The following is a 19261-nucleotide window of genomic DNA, read 5'->3' on the forward strand; positions in this document are numbered from 1 at the left end:
TACCTCAACCTGAAACTCATTTACTTAGAATACATCCCATTAATTTCAGCAGAAACTACTGCCCAGATACTGTAGAACAACAGCCTGAGGCCCTGAGGTAAGCCTCTTACAAATTGCCCAGTAAAACAACAAGTTAGGTTCTCCATACAAAGCTGTACTTCCTATTAACTAGTTAGTACTTTAGTATGCTTCTTTATAAAATAGACCAAACAATCTTCTCTCTTCTGGCTTCTGTCTGTGAGTTTCTAGTGCATACTTCAATTTGCAATTTGATTGTCTCATTCTGTTTTTCCTTTTTTTTTGAGCTTGAAGTTGTTTAGTTAATTCTAAAATCTCCAGATCTTTCTTTTCTATTAGTAGCTTGTGCTCTTTCTCCATTGTTTCCAATGTTCTGTTCATGTCATAGTGCAACTTTCTTTGTTCAAGCTTGTGTTCCTCCTCCTTGCTTTTGATTTCTTTCATGAAGCTATCAACTGTATTTTTATGTTCCTGTAAAATTATTTAAGCAATCTTTTAAAATAATATCGTTAACTGTGCCACCCAATAACAAAGTTCCCTGAATAGCTTAAAGCAATAAAATCATTAACAATTATAAATAATGTAAAAGTTTCCAGCAGCAGAGATGATAAAACAATAAGCTCTGCAATTGACTTATCTGATCAGTCACAAAATTCCCTAACTTCTTTTTTACAGTTAATTGGACTTTAAGAAACTATCATGAGTTATAGTCTAACAAGATCTGGAGGGCATCACATTCACAACTCCTGTGGAGAGGTTGTTAGAGGAACCAGAGCTAAACTGTCCAGCAAAATGTGCAAAGTCCTCCAGATATCCTCCCCCCTCTGAAGATGAAGGGGTGTTATTCCAAATCTAGGGTGCTAGTTAGTGCAGAAGTAGCCAATCTGGTGCCCTCCATATATTGTTGGACTCCAGTTCCCATGAGTCCCAGCCAGTATAGCCAATGGTCAGGGATGATGGAGTTGGTTTATTTACTAAATTTCTATCCTGCCCTTCCTCCTAAAAGGGCCAGGGCAGCAAATGACAAAGTATAAAACAATTTTATTAAAAATAAAATAAAACATATTTAAGTAATTTAAAAACAACTACAAGCTTCTAAAAACATTAGGAACATCTAAAACCATGTAAATATTGTAGTCCAGCAACTGTTACAGGGCACCACATTAGCTAGCCCTGAATAGAGATAGAGGTACAGGTACCAGAGATAAACTGTCGAGCAAAGTGCAGAATCAAAAAGCAAATCTTTTAATGCAGGGATGAAAAACCTCTGGCCCTCCAGATGTTGCAGGACCACAACTCCCATCATTCCTTATAATTGGCCATGCTTGCTGGGGCTGATGTGACTTGGAGTCCAACAACATCTGGAGGACTACAGGTTCCCTGCCACTGTTTGCTTAGGGTGCTTCTTGAAATGTATTTAAATGTTTCCTTTAAAGCATAAACCTTATCACATCTTGCAGTCTGCAGCCTAAGATCATGCCAAATGCGTATTTGGTGTTTCCCAGCCTCTAAAGTGGCACAGAGATGTACACAATAAGATTCATTTCCACCCTGACCTCAATCTGACAGTTAAAATAGGTTAAAACAGGAGGGGGAGCTCTCACTGCATCATCCAAGGAAACAGAGATGACAAAAATACATTTGTCAATCCTGGCTTTCCTTGTGAGAATAAAAATATTTTTATTTGGAAAAATAAAAATAAAATGTATCTGTTTATTATATCTAAAAATGTTTTCTTCAGAAGATAGTTTCTACTCCTTAAGAAAATTACAAAATGCATTGTGGCAAAGAAAAATGAAAAACTGCTGTGCTACCAGCAAGCCTGAGGAAGTGGCAGCTATTTTGCCCAACTGTTAGACAAGAAGGCAAACACAAAATCAAACTATGAACCCTGCAGGGATTTTAAGGAAAGAGATGTTTCATAACAGGGTCACATTTCTAAGGAAGCAGATTTTGCAGATTTAAAGTCACTTTAGAAGGAAACATCCATCACCCAAGGCTGGTTTTATTATGCTGACAACACTATTACTGAAATTGTTAATGAAGTACTAAATTCTGTAAGATGCTAAGTAAAAATGATCCTTCACACTCACCATGCCATACATCATCAAGAGTTATGAGACATCCCTTTACACAATGGATGAGGTTCTAGTATTGTGAATAATAGGAATGCATCATAGTAGCTATTATCATGGGCATTCAGTTATTGGTCTGATCAGCATAAGTTTATGAATAATACATACTTTCAGTAGAATAGCCAAAGCATTCAAAGCATAATGGACAATATCTGAGAATAAATGTGAGATTCTACCACTTTCTTTAGCTGGCAACACATCTCAGGAAGTATGATGCATTTAAAAAGCCTTCTTCCAAAATATACAATTGATAAATAACAATGCTAATTAAAACTGCAACAGAAAACTATGTGAAAGCTCTGTTTGCCCACTGTTATCTTTACAGAGCCTTAATAGAAACAGGAAGGTTACTTGAGCCACCACTGTAAATAAGTCTGTACATAGTTTCTCTTATGGCACATGCCTTTAGACTGTTCTGTAACCCACTCAGCACTTTGTCTCAAATGTAAACTCCATGCACAGCTGTTTCCTTTTCAGATGTTGTCTGATGGCCTGACTAATGTCCCATTGTAGAGCTTGAACACTCAGGTGTCCTGCATGAGACAAATTTTGTATTATATGGCGGAATGTTCTAGTGATATTCTCGCAAGTTAAGCTCAAAGAGTAATAATGACAAGACTGTTAGGGCAGAGGTGGAAGGTGTGATTATAGGTGTTTTATATATGTTAGAAGATCTAACTCCCTTCTCCCTCTCATATCAAGAACTCATTTATTTACAAAGCAGATTCATAAGTTTTTCCTCATAAAGCTAATAGCAGCTGAGAAGGGGGGGGATTTAGATCTAGAAAATGGAATGTGAAGGAAGCGTTAAACAACCTCTGCTCAGCTCTGCTTTCCTGATCGTAATACAGCAACATAGAGCTGCTAATCAGTTGTTGTTTTTAAGTGGAAAATCCTGATCCTGAATCTGCCCAAATCATATCTAGTTTGGCAGTTCTCCAAATAGCAAGAATAAGAGAATCTGTGTCACAGGTATGAAACAGACACCATTAACAGTAGGCACATTTCATTAGGAATCTGGTTTTTTCTCTCTCTCTCTTTCTCTCTCTCTCTCTCTCACACACACAACTGCAAACAGAAGCAAAATAGTCTTTGGAGATCCTGTGACAGCTGCTGATGTGAGCGCTCAAGTAATCTGAGGCAAACAGCTGAAGTTAAAGCAAGCCCAAGAGATGTTTTGAGCACCAGGTAGAAAAGGTAAAATATGCTCGAAACCAGTAAAAACTAGGCAGCAAAAGGTCAGATGCTCCGGGAGATGCTCAAAAGGGTGACAGCCTGTGCTATTATTTCAAGGTCACATCATTGTGAAAGAAAATGCATGGAAAGTTTGAAATTCCTCACAAATATGTGCTTTGGCAATGAGGGGAAGAACCCAACCACCTCCTTTTCTGTGTGTGTTCTATAGGCTCTATAGGCAGTGCTATCCATGGGCAGATTAATCTTTGTATTTATTAATATTCTGTATATAGCCATTGGCTGTTACAAAAGCACTATAAACATATATACATAAAAGACACAAGGAACTGTGAACTCCAAATTAAAATACACATAATTTAAACATTATTTACATCAGCAATTTTAACATAATTAGCTCTAAGCTTCCTTGCTGCTAGAGCAAAGTTAGCGGTTGGAATTATTATATGAGGGTGTATGGAGCATAATAAAAAGACCACTTTCTGGGACCCACTAAAATCATTATTCATAAGGAGCAATGGGAATAAAAATTTCACTCTCGGGAGGAGAAACAACGGACATTCTAACATATAGTGTATCAAGTCTTCAGGCACTTTACAACCTGCTATGCATAAACGTTCGGCCATTGGAATACCCAAATATCTGCCTTGTAAACACGCTGAGGGCATCACCTGAAATCTCAATTCAGTATAGGCTCTACGAAGGGGAGCCCTCGTCAATATATCCAGATAGGAAGGCCATGCGTGGTTAGGTTTAATAAGGGGGAACCATCTGGAGAATGGTGATGTAGCAGTCACTGCTCTGTCTTGTTGTGCATCATAATCAAAAATTTGAGTTCACAGAGCCTTAGGATTAAGGTTTCTGAGAAGATTGGGTGTTAAATGGTATAATGCACCAAGGACTGTGAAATTCATCGCCCAACCCTCGTTTTCCATCTGGTCCTTCCAACATAATTTAACCAACAAGCGTGAATCATCTGCAGAAAGTTTCTTCCAATAGCTTAAAAACGCTAAATCAATCCTGGCCATTAAAGAGGGGGAATTGAATTCAGCTCTCAAGTGGGCCGCCGGAGTACCCTTAGGCAGGCCCAGAATTTGCTTATAGAACATATTTTGAATTGGCTCAAGAGCTAGACGTAGGGATGAGCCCCAAATTTCGTGACCGTACATAATTATAGGGAGTATTTTTGCTATAAAAAGTTTAGACATCGGTCTCACCAGTTGTCCTCCCTTAGTATAGAAAAATATTTTCAGTAGGCCGAGGGCCCTAGTCGCTTGTAATTTAATATAAGCTAAGTGATGAGACCACGACAGGTTATTATTAATGTGTATCCCCAGGTATTTAAAAGTACATACCTGCTCTATAGTATGGCCGTTTAAATGCCAGATGGTTTTGGATTTACTGTATTTCCCACATACCATTATTTTAGATTTTGCGTAGTTAATTTGGAGGAATTGAGAATCAGTATAATCTTGAAGGGATAGAAGCATGCGTTTAAGGCCAATCCTATTCAGTGAAAGCAGGACTAGGTCATCAGCATAGAGTAGGACCGGGATCTTCCTTTCTTTAATTGACGGTGGAAAAAACGCAGGGGAGGCCATTGCTAGGACAATATCATTAATAAAAAGTTAAATAAAAATGGGGCCAAAATACATCCCTGTTTAACTCCTTTTCTCATTGGGATCTTTTGAGATAAAACACCGTTAAAACCAAGACGTCTTCTTATAAAGGTGTCGTGGTGTAATATTTGGAGAAGCCATAGAAGTCTTTTATCTATACCGGCAATTCCTAATTTCTTCCAAAGTTGGGATCGGTCTATCGAGTCGAATGCGGCCGCAAAGTCAATGAACGCTAAGTAGAGAGATTGGAGCGGTCCTTTTTTTACTTTCCTAATAAAATGGTGTAGGATAAACAATTGGTCGATTGTACTGGACCCTTCTCTAAAACCTGCCTGGACATCGGTAATGATGGATTGTTCCCTATCCCAGTCAAGAAGTTTATTTAGAAGGAATCGCCCATATAATTTTGCAGCTAGATCCAGAAGACTAACGGGTCTATAATTAGACAGCAAGGCAGGATCGCCTTTTTTGAATATAGGGATCACTATACTCATTCTCCACCCTTGGGGAATACATCCTGTTTCATTAATATTTGTAAATAAGGCTGCCAAGATAGGACGCCACCATAGAGAGTACGCTTGATACAACTCAGGTGGAATCATATCTTGGCCAGGGGCTTTCCCCGACCGTAATGACGAGATTAAGTTGTCTATTTCCGTGCCCGAAACAGGGGGCCACGATGGACTATCTGTGGGGAGAGTAGGCGAACACTGCCGTGAAGGGGATAAATCCCTGAATAATGTTTGAAAATGAGTTGACCACGTATCAGGAAGAATCGGAGGGATTGAAATAAAAGGTCTATCAGTTAAATTGCTGTGGACCAAGCTCCAGAACTCCCCCTGGTTCCCTTGAAGCGCTGCCAAACCAAGTCGTTGCCAGAATGAAATAATATATAGTGACCTTTTAAGTTTCAGGAGGTTATTATACTCTTTTTTAAGTTTTAGAAGTTTGGTTACAGCCTTTTTTGAAAAGTGATGTCTGGTGAAGCGTGTTTGATAGCATACTTGCTTCTTTTTGGCCAGGCAAAACTTATCGAACCAAGGCTTAAGGCCAGCTCGAAAACAGGGTAAATGAACCATAGATGTAGTAACCAACGGTTGGAGGCAAGTAATAATTTGTTCAAATGTCTCCCAGGTTTCATTTGTCAAAAGGGACACTTTCTGTCGCAATTCCATCAGCATAGGGGTCATTAGCATTGTTTTAACCTCATCCAATAATAAAGAGGACCACCTACGGCATTTCAGCCCCTGGCAACCCTTGACATCTGGGAGAATCCGGGATTGAATCGGCTGACCAGTTGGGATGGCCAGATTCAAAATCAATGGGAGGTGATCACTATCAGGTCTATCCTCTATGGCTATATTCTTTACAGAATCTACCAATTGTGGGGAGACCAATATATAGTCCACCACACTGGCTCCTCTTTTGGAGATAAACGTAAAAAACCCTTGGGATGAGTCATACTTCGATCCATTGAGACATAAAAGATATGCACTTAGTAAAATCTTAAATAAGGCATGCCCATTCTTATTTATTACTTTGTCCCGTGAAGTACGAGGAAGTATTGTCAAATCCCCTATTAAAAGATCTGAAGACTCCAAGAGTAGCGGGAAACTAGCGCCCATCCTAGCGTTAAAATCACCCCCTATAATTAAGCTACGCGAGGGGTAATTTTGTTGAATTAATTCAATAAATTCAGCGAAGTCCTGCCATGATTGGTTCCTTTGGCTCGGGCCGTACGGGGGGAAGTAAACATTAATACATATGAAAGAATGAAATGGCTTATGTAATGGGTGGGGGGGAGGTTTAGGTGTTATAATAAAGGCTTGACAAGTGTCAGGAGTCAAGCATGCTACCCGAGATACTGAAACATTAAGCTCTGTAGAAATTAGGAATGCTAAGCCTCCACTGCCACGACCTTTCAAGGCCAAACGTTTGGCAGGCTTGGTCCAGCATTTAAATCCATCTACAGTCAGATTTTGATCATCAAATAACCATGTCTCTTGGAGGCATAGGATGTCAAACTGGCGGAGAAAAGTCAATAGTTCTGAGTCTGCAGCTTTATTACTCCATCCAGCTATGTTCCAATATAATATTCTGGAGACTGATGGAACAGAAGATGCTATGGAGATTGGTGGACCTACCCGTGCTTTAATAACATCATCATGAGTCAAAAAAATTCAGTGATTGGAAACATTTAAAGAGTCAATTTGATCGAGTTCAGGTCTTATCACACTAACATTTGAAATGGGCAAATTCCCCTTCCGGATAGAAGGACGGAGAGACTGAATGGGCAAAGAGAATTGACCAATCTCATTTGGGGCCAGGTATCGCCTTTCCGTCCAAGAAGGAGAGGATGGAACTGCAACTCCTGCATGTATTGAAATACGGTCCTGATTGGGCTTACCGTTAAGTTGGGAGGAAGAGGAATGGGAGAGTTTTTGGTGATGCTAGAGGTCAGCCTTCAAGCGATCAAGCCTGTTTATTATTTTTGTTTGCTCTTCTGGAGGTAAGTCAGAAAAGACTTCTATCAGTTGAAGGTCCTCTGACTCCCGTGATTCATTATTTATACTTTTAAGAGGGCAGAGATGCTCTAAATAGGAGGATCGGTGAGGTTCTACTAGTTCAGAAGAGATATTAATAGGTTTGGTGACAGATGTTCTTAACGAAGGTGGTCTAATCACCAAGGGTGGGGGATGGGCCACATTTTTAAAACAGTGGGCTATTAATAAATCATGGGCAGCCAAAAATGATTTTAGAGAATAAAACTTCCTCGATACGTCCTTGCTTCTAAAAGTTATTATTACTCTAGTTGTTTGTTGGTTGCTATATAGGAATAAGATATTTTTTATATCCGAGGCCACTATTTGAGTCAGTAGAAATGAATTTAAATACTCACAAAGCTGGATTTTATCAGGATATGGGCCATGTTTCCTCGGAAAGTTGGGAAAGTTGAGGAGGACCACTTTATTTTGTTCTAACACCAGATTCATGTGACACTCTGATAGATCAGTTTCTATTACCTTTGGATGTAGCAGTTTCTCAGTTGAAAAGGCTGAGAACTTATTTCTTACTGATAGTCGAGCCCCCGCATTTACATAAGGAGAATATATTTGAGGGTCTTGGGGGGGGTAAGGGAGACACATTTTTCCAAACCGAGCTGGCTGGTAGCTTTAATTATAGTGGGCACCAGAGGGAGTGTCTTACTAGAAGACTGCGATGTTATAAGATCTATCACTTTCAGAATTTCAAATAGGGGCTTAAAATTTAATTTCTTATAAAAGAAGGCTTAAAATTCTTCACATTCTTAGATTTCTTGGAATTTAACTCTTTTTTCTTGCACTTCTTACATTTCTTGCGTTGAGCTGGATGGATGACTGGATCGTCGATCTTTATCCTTTCCTTTTTATTTAATTTATTTGTATCATCCACTGGGAGTGGAGAGTTATTTGTCACAAGTTTTTTAGCTGTTAGTGTCAGAGTCTTTAGAAGGGCATTGCATTCAGCAAAGAAGGACTTCATCGAGTTAAGTTCATCGAGGACCAGTAATAAAGGACCCGTGCTGCTGGCGAAGGGTAGGGACGACACAGATTCCTCATTCATCGTGCTCTTGTTCAAAGAGGAAGATAAAATAGGAGATGGATGAGAAGGCTGGGGACGTGGAGATTGAGGACAATTAAATGAATTTCCTCTAGTTAGTAAGTCAGCTTCTGCCAGTTCAACATTAAGAGGGGTAGAGTAGGAGTCCTCTCTCAAGGGAGTATATTCATCAAAATGGTTTATTGACCAGTCCATTATTAATGGTGTCGACGCGTTGGGCGATTCCGCCGAAGTTCTTGTCTGTTCCTGGATGCTGGGAGCAAGCTCATGCGAGAAGAAGGAAGTAATTTTGGGCTGTAAGGCACGTTGAGATGTCAATTGGGGCTGTGACTGTTGGCTATCCACCAGCTCTCTACATCTTTGCCTTGTCAGGACCATGATGTTAGACCGACTCGCAAAAAGTAAACAGGAAACAGCTACATGAAATTATACGTGTTGGTAATAAAGCTGTTAGATTGTTTTAAGTTGTACCAATATCCACTAATAAAAACTTTTCCTTTCCCAAGGTTTCTCAATAGGGGAACAAGTATCTTGCAAAAAACAGTTTCTTGATAACAAAAGCCAGTATCTTGCAGGCAGGAGCTTTAGACCGAGAATGCCAACAGAAAGGAAGGTAATAAATTACATTTATCAATCCAGCTGGGTTTAAATGAAGATTTAAATGAAGATTTACTACCCCCAGAAGTTAAAGGTTCCTTGGGGGTGAACCTGATCGCAAGAGGGGAGTTAATTAACGTGGAAAGAGTGAAATAAAATAAACTCTTACAGGAGTTAGCTTGAATGAGCTAAAAGTGCAGTCGCCATCTTCCCCACCAATTAATCTTTTAATAAGTCTTTTGGCAAGGCATTTTATTTATTTATTAAAAGGATTATTTTGTTGCCTTCGACCTTGTTGCTTGTGGCAGAGATAGCTCATGTGCACCTGTTGTTTATGTCTGTTCCCTCCCAGAAGATTGAAGCAGGCAGCACAACAAACATTCTCAAATAAATGCCACGTACTGTACATTATGAAATGCCCCCCTCTCGTTTGGATTACTGTAATGCGCTCTACGTGGGGTTACCCTTGAAAACAGTCCGGAAACTACAAGTTATACAAAACGCGGCGGCTAGACTACTTACGAATAGTCGCCGCCGGGATCACATCACACCTGTGTTGTTCGATCTACACTGGCTTCCTGTTGTTTTCCGGGCCCAATTCAAGGTGTTGGTATTAACCTTTAAATCCCTATACGGTTTTGGCCCAGTTTATCTAAAGGAGCGCCTTCAACGCCACCAATTATGCCGCCCAACTCGATCAGCCACACAGGGCCTTCTCTCAATCCCGCCAACAAAAACAGCTAGATTGGCGGGAACTAGAGAGAGGGCTTTCTCAGTGGCGGCCCCCACCTTCTGGAACTCCCTCCCACAAGATCTACAGCACGCCTCTTCCCTAAATGTCTTCTGAAAAGCCTTAAAGGCCTGGCTCTTTCAACAGGCCTTCGGGATTTCCGGGGAGGGCTAAATGCTATGATTAAATGCCTCATGCCCTGTATTATTATTGCTTTTGCTGTCACACTGTTCTATTTTGTATTTTGTATTATTGTATTGTGTTTTAATTTTTCACATGTAAGTCGCCTAGAGTGGCCATTGGTCAGATAGGTGACGCATAAATTAAATTTATTATTATTATTATTATTATTATTATTATTATCATTATTATTCTCTAAGGGGGGGGTAAGTTGGAAGAATATTCCTCTGGCTATTCATAATAGCTCTGAACTCTTTTAAGGTTGCTGAAGCACAATCTTAATCCCAGCCAATAGTATTACATTAAATACTCAGAATTTCTCAGATGGGACAAATTCATACAACCATCATAAGTTGCGGCATCCTCAAAATAGTTCTCTTACTGATTGGGAAGAGGGGCAATCGTGTGCCATTTCACCACATGTACCACAGTGAGAAGATATTGTTGCTGCTGCTGCTATTATTTCTATGAGATCCTAGAGTTGTGAAGAACTGACAAAAGCTAAACAACGATGTAAGGTGATCCTGCAGGAGGTGAAGCCACAATGGAAGTGAGTGGCCAAGGAGAACACCCAAAATGGTGGGTAAAAGAAAACACACTAAAGACTTTTTGACCTTAAATGTAGTCACAGAAGGAGCACCTTCTTCCACAGGGGGTCATGCCCTCTCCCTCTGTGTGGTGACTAGAGAAAGTGCATTTGTAGTTGTGGCACCCCACATATGAAATGCCCTCCCATCTTTCAGTGCCAGGTGTTCTGGCATGCCGCATGCCCCCTAAATGGTTTCAACCCAGTGTTTTGTTTTATTTTTACTAGTCCTGCTGGTTTCTCTCACTCTGCTTGGTTTTACTGTCCCGCTGTTTTGTATCAGCCCTATTTTGGAATTCACCATCCTTCATAGATTCACAATCACTGCAAGCCGTTGAGTGGATTCTGAAAGCCTGTTCACTGCTGCCTTTTCATAATTATTTTACATGCTAACACAGACTTAAACAAAACTTTAAAAAGTTTTCAAGAATGTTTTGCTAACCCAACCTACACTCCAATCGGTCTCGGAGAAATAAAATGTTCCAAAACCAAACAAAGGACATAGTATCAGAAGTACTCTGCCTGGACTATCCCAATATATTAACATTGGCTGGGATCAGTGGTGGCTGGTGGCTCCATGTCAGCAGGGCAGTGGAATCTGTTCCATGTTTTAGTCCAAACGTTCAAGGAGCTGTCCAAGGTGCTTCAGCCGCCACTGGTTGGGATTAAAACACGCACACATCCTAGTGTTAAAAATGAATAGATTTCTTGGTTTTGGTTTGTCCCAGTCTCTTTTGCTTTTCAGAACTCTGAGAATTGAAATGTACAGTACATCATTGGATCTGTCTTTGTTGGGAAAGAAGAACCCCCATATGGTGTGACTGGCTGGAACAAAAATACATCCCAACAGCAAAATAAATAGGTATCTTGAGATTTATTTATTTATTTTAATCCCAGGTGGTTTCTGTACATTCTTGTGCTTACAGAAATAAAACTATAAATTTGAGGATATTGTTTACTACTGTACAGGAGGACAGTGTCCTAGAAGGAATACAATGCAGGTCTACTTCTGTGTAAATTTTGCAACAAAAAGTGTACTGTGTAGTTTAACTGACAAGGTCTGGGACAAAAATTTGTGAGTCGATTTTATTTTGATTATATTGTGGTTTATTGATGGTTCTGCTGAACTGATTGCTGTTCTAATGCATTCATTATTATTTATAATTTTGAGTATTATTGGTTGTGATGTGGTGTCGTATATTAACTTTGTATATTTGCTTAGTTTATATATGTAACAACTTGTGAGATGATTTTTCAAAAAGCTAGGGTATAAAATTGTTAAAGAAATACATATAAATACAAAAATGGAGGGAGAGAATGGGGCCGTGTCCTCTCCATCATGTCCCCATCACCCAGCCCCATCACTTTCCACACCTTGAAGAGGGAAGGTCTATAGAGGAGAGCCTACTCTCTGCATGTAGACTCCCTGTGAGATTTAGAACCCTGGGCAATTGTGCTTACTGAAGGCAGAAGCAGTAAGCTTTCTGAACAGCATATATTTATAGCTAAGCAGCAAATGATTGCAGAGACTAAAAATCAATTTGGCTGCACATAAAAAATAGTGAAAAATCAATACAGAAATGTCATTAAATTATCTTTATCTCTTACAGGTAATATACTTAAAGCTGAGATGCATAATCCAAGACAATGTAAGAACAAATAGCTGCTTTTCAAAAACTCCTCTTGGCAGTCATTGAATTTACACTAGTGAACATTTGGAAACATTAATCTGAAACTCTTCCAAGAGACATGTAAATTACCATTGGCAGCTGTGCCTTAATTAATAAACTAAGACTGGTGGGCAGGACAAAAAACTGCAAAGCTTTGGGAAGAGAACAAAACACTATTTTGGGCAAGGTGCTTGAACATGTGATGGTGACTCAACTCTAGGATTACTTATGCATTATCTAGATCTGTTTCTGTGTAGGTCCAGAGGCATCCTTGGTCAACCTTAATGGATGATCAATGCCAGGAACAAGTCAGAGGGAGAATGTTCCCATTGGTTCTGTCAGATCTCTCGGCAGATCTGATCCAGCCATGGTATCCTTTTGAGCCTCCAGGCTGGGACGATGTTTTACTCAATCATTAAAACCCTGCAGATTTCATTGAACAGCCACAAGCAACAAACTAATCCAAAGCTGCTATGTGTTTATACTTGGGAGTCTAGAAGCCAATCCCCTCTGAATCATCATTCAACTCACCAAGCCTGTGTAATGCTATTACTATATTATCCTCCAGTAATTTATATTACAGCTCAGTATGAGGAAAGTCTGATACTTTTTCAAGAAACATTAACAGCGAGTGCCTGCTCAACCCTCAGTGGCCTTTCTGCCTTTGACACTCTCCCCACATATATAGGAAAGCTGCTTTCAGATAGCTATGGAGAAATCAATATCTCAATCAATCACAAAAATTATTGTTGTAATTGAGATGTGAGGGTAGGATGGCATGTGCCTCTTGACCTTATATTAAAGTGACAAGAGTCTAAAAATAAAAAGCACAGTTCACAGTTGCAAATTTCACAATGTTCAATTAATAATAATATGGGCAATAGATAAATGACTGCTGTCATAGAGAGGGAATCTCATTTGCTGCTCAGTTGTTGTTCATTCTTACGAAGAATGAGAGATAGTCTGTTCCATTGAAGAAGATTATACAGGCACAGCTCTGCATCTCCTGACCTATGCACTCATTGGATAAGTTAGGGGTAACGTAAATTGAGAATTGTGCACATTTCCTGGTCAATATACATAATCTCCAACAGGCCTTGGGGAATGTGCATATCTCAACCAGGAAGAAAATTTGATTCAGTTCACATTTAAAGCCAAATCTATCAATCTGACCATGCAGTTCTCCAGCCAAACAGTGTTTACAAAAATACATATATGAGAGGAAAATGTTTATAAAAATAAATATATTTGTGAAAATAACAAACAAAAATGAATTATATTGCTTGCAAAAATGTGTATATTTGTCAAAGCTGCATACAAAATAAGTTTATTAGGAGAAATTTGCACTTAAAATGCTAACAAATTTTTATGATTTTTTTTTAATCACAGATTTCTGCAGAATCATGGAGATTGGAAGCTTAGAAAAATGAGAAATTGAGGCAACCAAAGTAGACTGATCCTTCCATCCCTAATCTCAAGTGCATTTTGTACATTCCTCAGTTGTCAGTCTCCAACAGGCTTCAGGGAATGCACATATCACATCTTCATTTTGTATACTCTCGAGGCAACAAAATGGCAAATGAGGTGCAATGTAAGCAAGAGTAAAGCCCTCTCCATGGAGTTTGAATAGGGGCTCAGGGCTCTGCCCCCAAAGTCGTGCTGCTCCTCCTGCATCTTTTTTGTGTAAAGGATAATAAAATAGCTTTAACTATCCAACAAGTCTGGTGCACCCGCTGGCCCTGAAAAGCAAGATGAAAGACAGAAAATGAGAAGAGGAAATAGAAGAATTATATGTATATATCTTGTTAAACTAAATCCCTAAAGTGCCCAAGAAGCAATTCATTTCCTTCCACAATTATAGACATTCATTTACCCAGTCCTGGAAAATATCAGCACTTACCAGAAAGTCATCATAATTAAAAGGGAATTGGCCATTTGTTGAAGGCACTTGTTCATATGTAAGAAATATCACTATCTGGGTCAAAAGGCTTAGATAAGCTAGTTCCATGCAAATAGTACATTTCAGAGTAAATAATAGAAATTTTGATTGTTAACCAAAAACATTACCAAGGTATCACGTTTAACTTTTCAGGATCCCCCCCCCCAAAAAACAGGGTACCCTTAAGGGTGTGAGTCGATGGCTACTTTACAGAAAGCAGTTCTCTACTTGAAGGGCTGCCTGGCCCATGCCTAGTTCAAATATAAAGAACCATAAGAAGGGAGTGCAAGAGCCCTGAAGCTGCCCATCAAGAGTTAGCACCTGGGCAGCAGAAAACAGGCACACAGGTCACCTGGGCACACTCTTCCCCACTATGGTGAGATTCATTGTGCTTCTACTTAAATTAGTGTAATATAAATTAGCACATGCACACCTTATGCAAATAAGGCCTCTCTTTAGTCCATTGTTTTAGTGATGTGTAACTGACCACCTTTGTGTGCAGATGTGAAATATTGTTTCAAAAATGTTGGTAAACAGTTTTTTTTTCAGTTACATAAGGTCACATTTTGAAGAAGCAAACAAAACCCCAGTTGGAACAGAAACACACTTTCTAGATGAGGACAATGCTTCATGACATGTCAGCCCAACATGTTTTGCTGCCTGAAATGGGCTCTGTCCACTTCCCCAACCCTGTTGAAGCATTCTGACCCCAATGCCTGCCTTCACCCACCACCACCCCATTCCCCTGATGCTGCCTGAGGCAGGATGCTTTACCCTGCTACACAGTAGGGTTGTCCTTGAATGTTGCCAAAAAATACACTCCAAGCTGTGCATCTGCAGAAACCTTTAACAAGATGCATAACAACAAAATGCACTTTCCAGAGTGTTTAAATGCCTGTTGTTCAAATCAAGCTTCTGGGAGGTTAGGTTTTAGATCAGAATGAGGATACATGTTCTACATGTTCAGAACATTCTGGCTAACTTCAACACAGGTTCAGGCTGGGATTCCTGCAGAGGCTCAGGCAGTCTGTGAGCAGCTCAGTCTATAGCTGAGAACTGAACTGCTGAAACAGAGGAGATATCAGAACAGAGACAGTAGTTATATTAGTCCAAGTGGGACCCTATTTACACCTCAGGTCACCTGAGGGCCAGCATGGCTTGGTAACTGGAGTGTTTCCCAATGTGATTTACAACCTTAAAAGAGAATCTAATGGACAAATTTACAACCAGTCACACACATTACAATAAATACAAATTAAAATGCAACTATAATTCAGTTTGTGCTTCTCCAAATGTAATGATGCAGTTCTTCAAGCAGAAAATGTGCACAAAAACATACACATAGTAGTGAAAGCAACATGCAAACTGCATGAATGAGACCTTGGGGTCGTAGTGGATAGCTCGATGAAGATGTTGACCCAGTGTGCAGCAGCTGTGAAAAACACAAATTCCATGCTAGGGATCATTAGGAAAGGTACTGAAAATAAAACTGCTGATATCATAATTCTGTTGTATAAATCTATGGTGTGGCCACATTTGGAATACTGTGTACACTTCTGGTCACCTCACCTCAAAAAAGATATTGTAGAGTTGGAAAAGGTTCAGAAAAGGCCAACCAAAATGAGCAAGGGGATGGAGCTGCTCTATGATGAAAGGTTGCAACATTTGGGGCTTTTTAGTTTAGAGAAAAGGCGAGTCAGAGGCAACATGATAGAAGTTATAAAATTATGCATGGCATTGAAAAAGTGAACAGAAAAAAAATTCTCCCTCTCTCATATCACTAGCTCTCATGGACGTTCAATGAAGATGAATGTTGGAAGATTCAGGACAGACAAAAGAAAGTACTTCTTCAAGCAGCACATACTGTAGCTAAACTGTGGAATTCACTCCCACAAGAGGCAGTGATGTACCAACTTGGATGGCTTTAAAAGAGGCTTAGACAAATTCATGGAGGATCAGGCTATCAGTGGCTACCAGCCATGATGGCTGTGCTCTGCCTCCATAGCCAGAGGAAGTATGCTTCTGAAAATCAGTTGCTGGAAACCACAGGAGAGGACAGTGCCGTTGCACTCAGGTCCTGCTTGTGGGCTTCCCATGGGCATGTAGTTGGCCACTGCGAGAACAGGATGCTGGACTAGATGGGCCACTGGCCTGATCCAGCAGGTTCTTATGTTCTTACATTAGATTATGGGGAAATTACTTGCAATAATATGTATATTAGTCCAAACTGCACACAAAAGTGCACATATTAGGAGAAATGCACATGAAACTCTATACACATTTTCATACAAACTTTTTAAAAAATCACAAAAATTCTCAAATGGATGCAGACATGGCATGAACTTAAGGTTGAAAAAATAAGAAGCTCTGAGAAATCAACATGGACATATTTGCCCATCCCTAAATGAGGCTGCAATCCGCCTCATGGAATGGAACTCAAATTGAAATCAAGATAACTGTATGCATTGTCTGTATGGAAAGCATACATAACTATCTGTAATGTAGAATTTTATTCTTATCCTTTCATTGCTCATCATTTTTTGCTAAGTGCATTGTTGCTTATGCCAATCTTCACAAGAGCAAAGACAACTCTTTTAAAGCCTCTGAAAATAAATCCTGTCCTCTATTAGGGCAAATCAAGTGTTCTTTCTTTTAATTTATATACCAATTTGTTAAAATGACTTCTAGCAAGTGAAATAAAATTCTCTGTGGGGAGCTCATTCAGAATATGAATTAGGAATGATAATTTCATTTGCAGAGCCACAGAAAATGTTGGCTGAAGAAGTGTTCTTCCCAGGACAAATGTGTTCCTTTTAAATAGGCCACAGGCTATCACAGGTATCCACTTAAGAAAAAAGAAAACGAAGTATTGGATCAGCCCAGTCTAGGGGTTGTCCTAATTTACGAGCCCCAAATGTAATTAGCATGGAATAATCTGCCTCTGTTATGCTTCGTAGCCACACCTGAAATAAAGATTGGATCTGGTCCTGAATAATTTTTTCTTGTATTCCTCCAAGCTTAGGATGCTTCCAGACAGGAGTTCATTGTGGAATTGGTGCTGTTCATGCACACATGTTTTTCAGTGTACACACACACACTACATTCTGAATATATCATTTCAACACTATGGGCCACAGCCTGTTGGACTTTTCTATGACACATAAAGAGATGCCAACAGATCCAGCAGCACTGACTGAGAGGGAGGAGTTTGGATATACTCTCTGGACACATTGGCACCACATGGCCTTAACCTGGAGGACAGTTAGCTGGTGCAAAGGAAACCCCTCTGAGCATTCAATCCTCAAAGCTCTATAACTGCCTCCTTGGTAAAAGCATTTGTATGTTAGCTGCTTATGAAGGCAGAAGCTGAAACGTTGCAGTCTCTGCTGGTATGGTTAGCACATTTGGGGGAGCCCTTTGTCACACATGTGGTGACATTTCAGTGGATGTCCTTTATCACCACACTCTTACTTGCACATGTCACTCACCTGAATACAGCCTACCCACTTTGTTTCAGGTGTCCCAAAGAATGGGAGCATGTATATGCTTACTGACTGCCACATGCTGAAGACACATCCAAAATTTAAACAACTCACCTAGAGGAACTCTCTCAACCCAGTACATGTGCGGGATCCCTTGAGAGACTATAACTGCAGTACATACATCGGGCCTTCTCTGAGAGGGCGAGGAGAGGGAGGGGGCTTTCATAAGCCTTATACAAGTCAGGTAAAATTACTCTTACAAAAGAACTCGGTATTAAAAATGAAAACAAAAAAATAGAAATGGATGTTGCCTCCACATAAACACACACACACACACAACATGCAGGCATTCAGAAATACCTGAGTGTATGCCCAGAACAGGAAAAGACAGTGGAGGGTGAGCGAGGAATAACTGAGAGAAAGGACACAAAAACACAGCCTGGATATCCACTGGTGTGGATGGCAAGCAGTGGAATGAATGCAATGAATATCCATGAATGAAAACGTGAGAATGTGAAAATCAGATCTTTATGATGCATTTGCAATATAAGGCCCCTGTCTGGAGGCTCACAATTTTTATGAACTATCGTATTTTTCCATCCAAATGGCTGGCAATTCCCTTTTAAATACAATTAAATTCCTTAATTGGGAATGAACTACATGGAATAAAAACAGCATTCTCATATGTTTCCTGACTGCCACTGAGCATTCTTATGTTTTTGTCCTAGAGTATTTGTGACTACATTGACCACAGAGTGGTCAAGGCCATGGTGTTATTCATCTATACTCTCCACTGTTTTGCTTCTGATATCAAGGCATTTATCTGGATTTGGCTAAGCAGACTGGAGCATTATGGATATTTCCTAGGATACTCCCAGCATGATATTAATGCCTACTTTCCAAAGTGTAAATAGCAGATGATGTGACCACTCCATTCCGTTCCTAAAGAAGCCCTCCCCAGACCCTGAGGACTGTAACAACTATCAGCCAGTTGCAAATGTCCACTTCTTAGACAAGGTGTTCAAGTGGGTGATGGTCAGGCAACAGAGATCAGCAAAATCCTTTAATTAATCTCAGTCCCGTCCGTTAATAGGAAGAGCCCTTTCATTTGCAGAAGACCATAGCAGGTTGTCATCAGCTAAGTCTTACTCAGTAAGCTCATTTAAATTAATGAACCTAAGTGATTTATGTCTATGCACTTCAATGGGTCTGCTCTCAGCAGAACTAGCATTGACTACCACCCAATGGATCCAAATCACTATATTTATGGCAGGAGTAGGAAACCTCAGGCCCAGGGGCCAAATATGGCCTTCCAGGCCTCTCTATTTGACTCTTGGAACTCTCTCCAAGTCACACACCCTCCTTATGTGCTTTTGCCTGGTTGGAATGGATACTTGAACTGTGATAATGCCTCCTGCAAGTCTGGGAGGAGGTTGGAGAGACGTGCAATGCAAGTGTGTGTGTGTGCATGCATGTATATAGAAACCTGTTCTTCCATGGGTGGAATGTAA

At 40.0% G+C, this 19261-nt stretch overlaps 1 protein-coding gene and 2 long non-coding RNA genes across 3 annotated transcripts in view; 1 reads left to right on the top strand and 2 right to left on the bottom strand.

Annotated features, from left to right (window-relative positions):
- Window positions 1–399: 399 nt before the first annotated feature.
- On the bottom strand, window positions 400–9162 carry LOC133389950 (uncharacterized). Its single transcript, XM_061637786.1, has 2 exons — window positions 8317–9162; window positions 400–489 (listed from the first exon to the last, which is right to left on the bottom strand). Coding segments are annotated over exons 1-2 (630 nt in total). The 5' UTR covers window positions 8945–9162; the 3' UTR covers window positions 400–487.
- On the top strand, window positions 8996–14231 carry LOC133389951 (uncharacterized). The gene is made up of 5 exons (XR_009764231.1): window positions 8996–9179; window positions 10505–10652; window positions 11405–11521; window positions 12270–12308; window positions 13719–14231. It is a non-coding gene; the product is annotated as an uncharacterized LOC133389951 (long non-coding RNA).
- LOC133389952 (uncharacterized) overlaps window positions 13613–19261 on the bottom strand; it is a 34835-nt gene continuing 29186 nt past the window's right edge. The window contains exon 3 of the long non-coding RNA XR_009764232.1: window positions 13613–14068. This is a non-coding gene — a long non-coding RNA (uncharacterized LOC133389952). The remainder of the gene's footprint in view (window positions 14069–19261) is intronic.

Source organism: Rhineura floridana, chromosome 8 (assembly GCF_030035675.1).
Source record: "Rhineura floridana isolate rRhiFlo1 chromosome 8, rRhiFlo1.hap2, whole genome shotgun sequence".
Lineage (NCBI taxonomy): Eukaryota > Metazoa > Chordata > Lepidosauria > Squamata > Rhineuridae > Rhineura > Rhineura floridana.

What these genes read in the sequence shown, in the direction of transcription:
- LOC133389950 (XM_061637786.1), bottom strand. Translation starts at nt 8,944, where the DNA reads ATGGTCCTGACAAGGCAAAGATGTAGAGAGCTGGTGGATAGCCAACAG.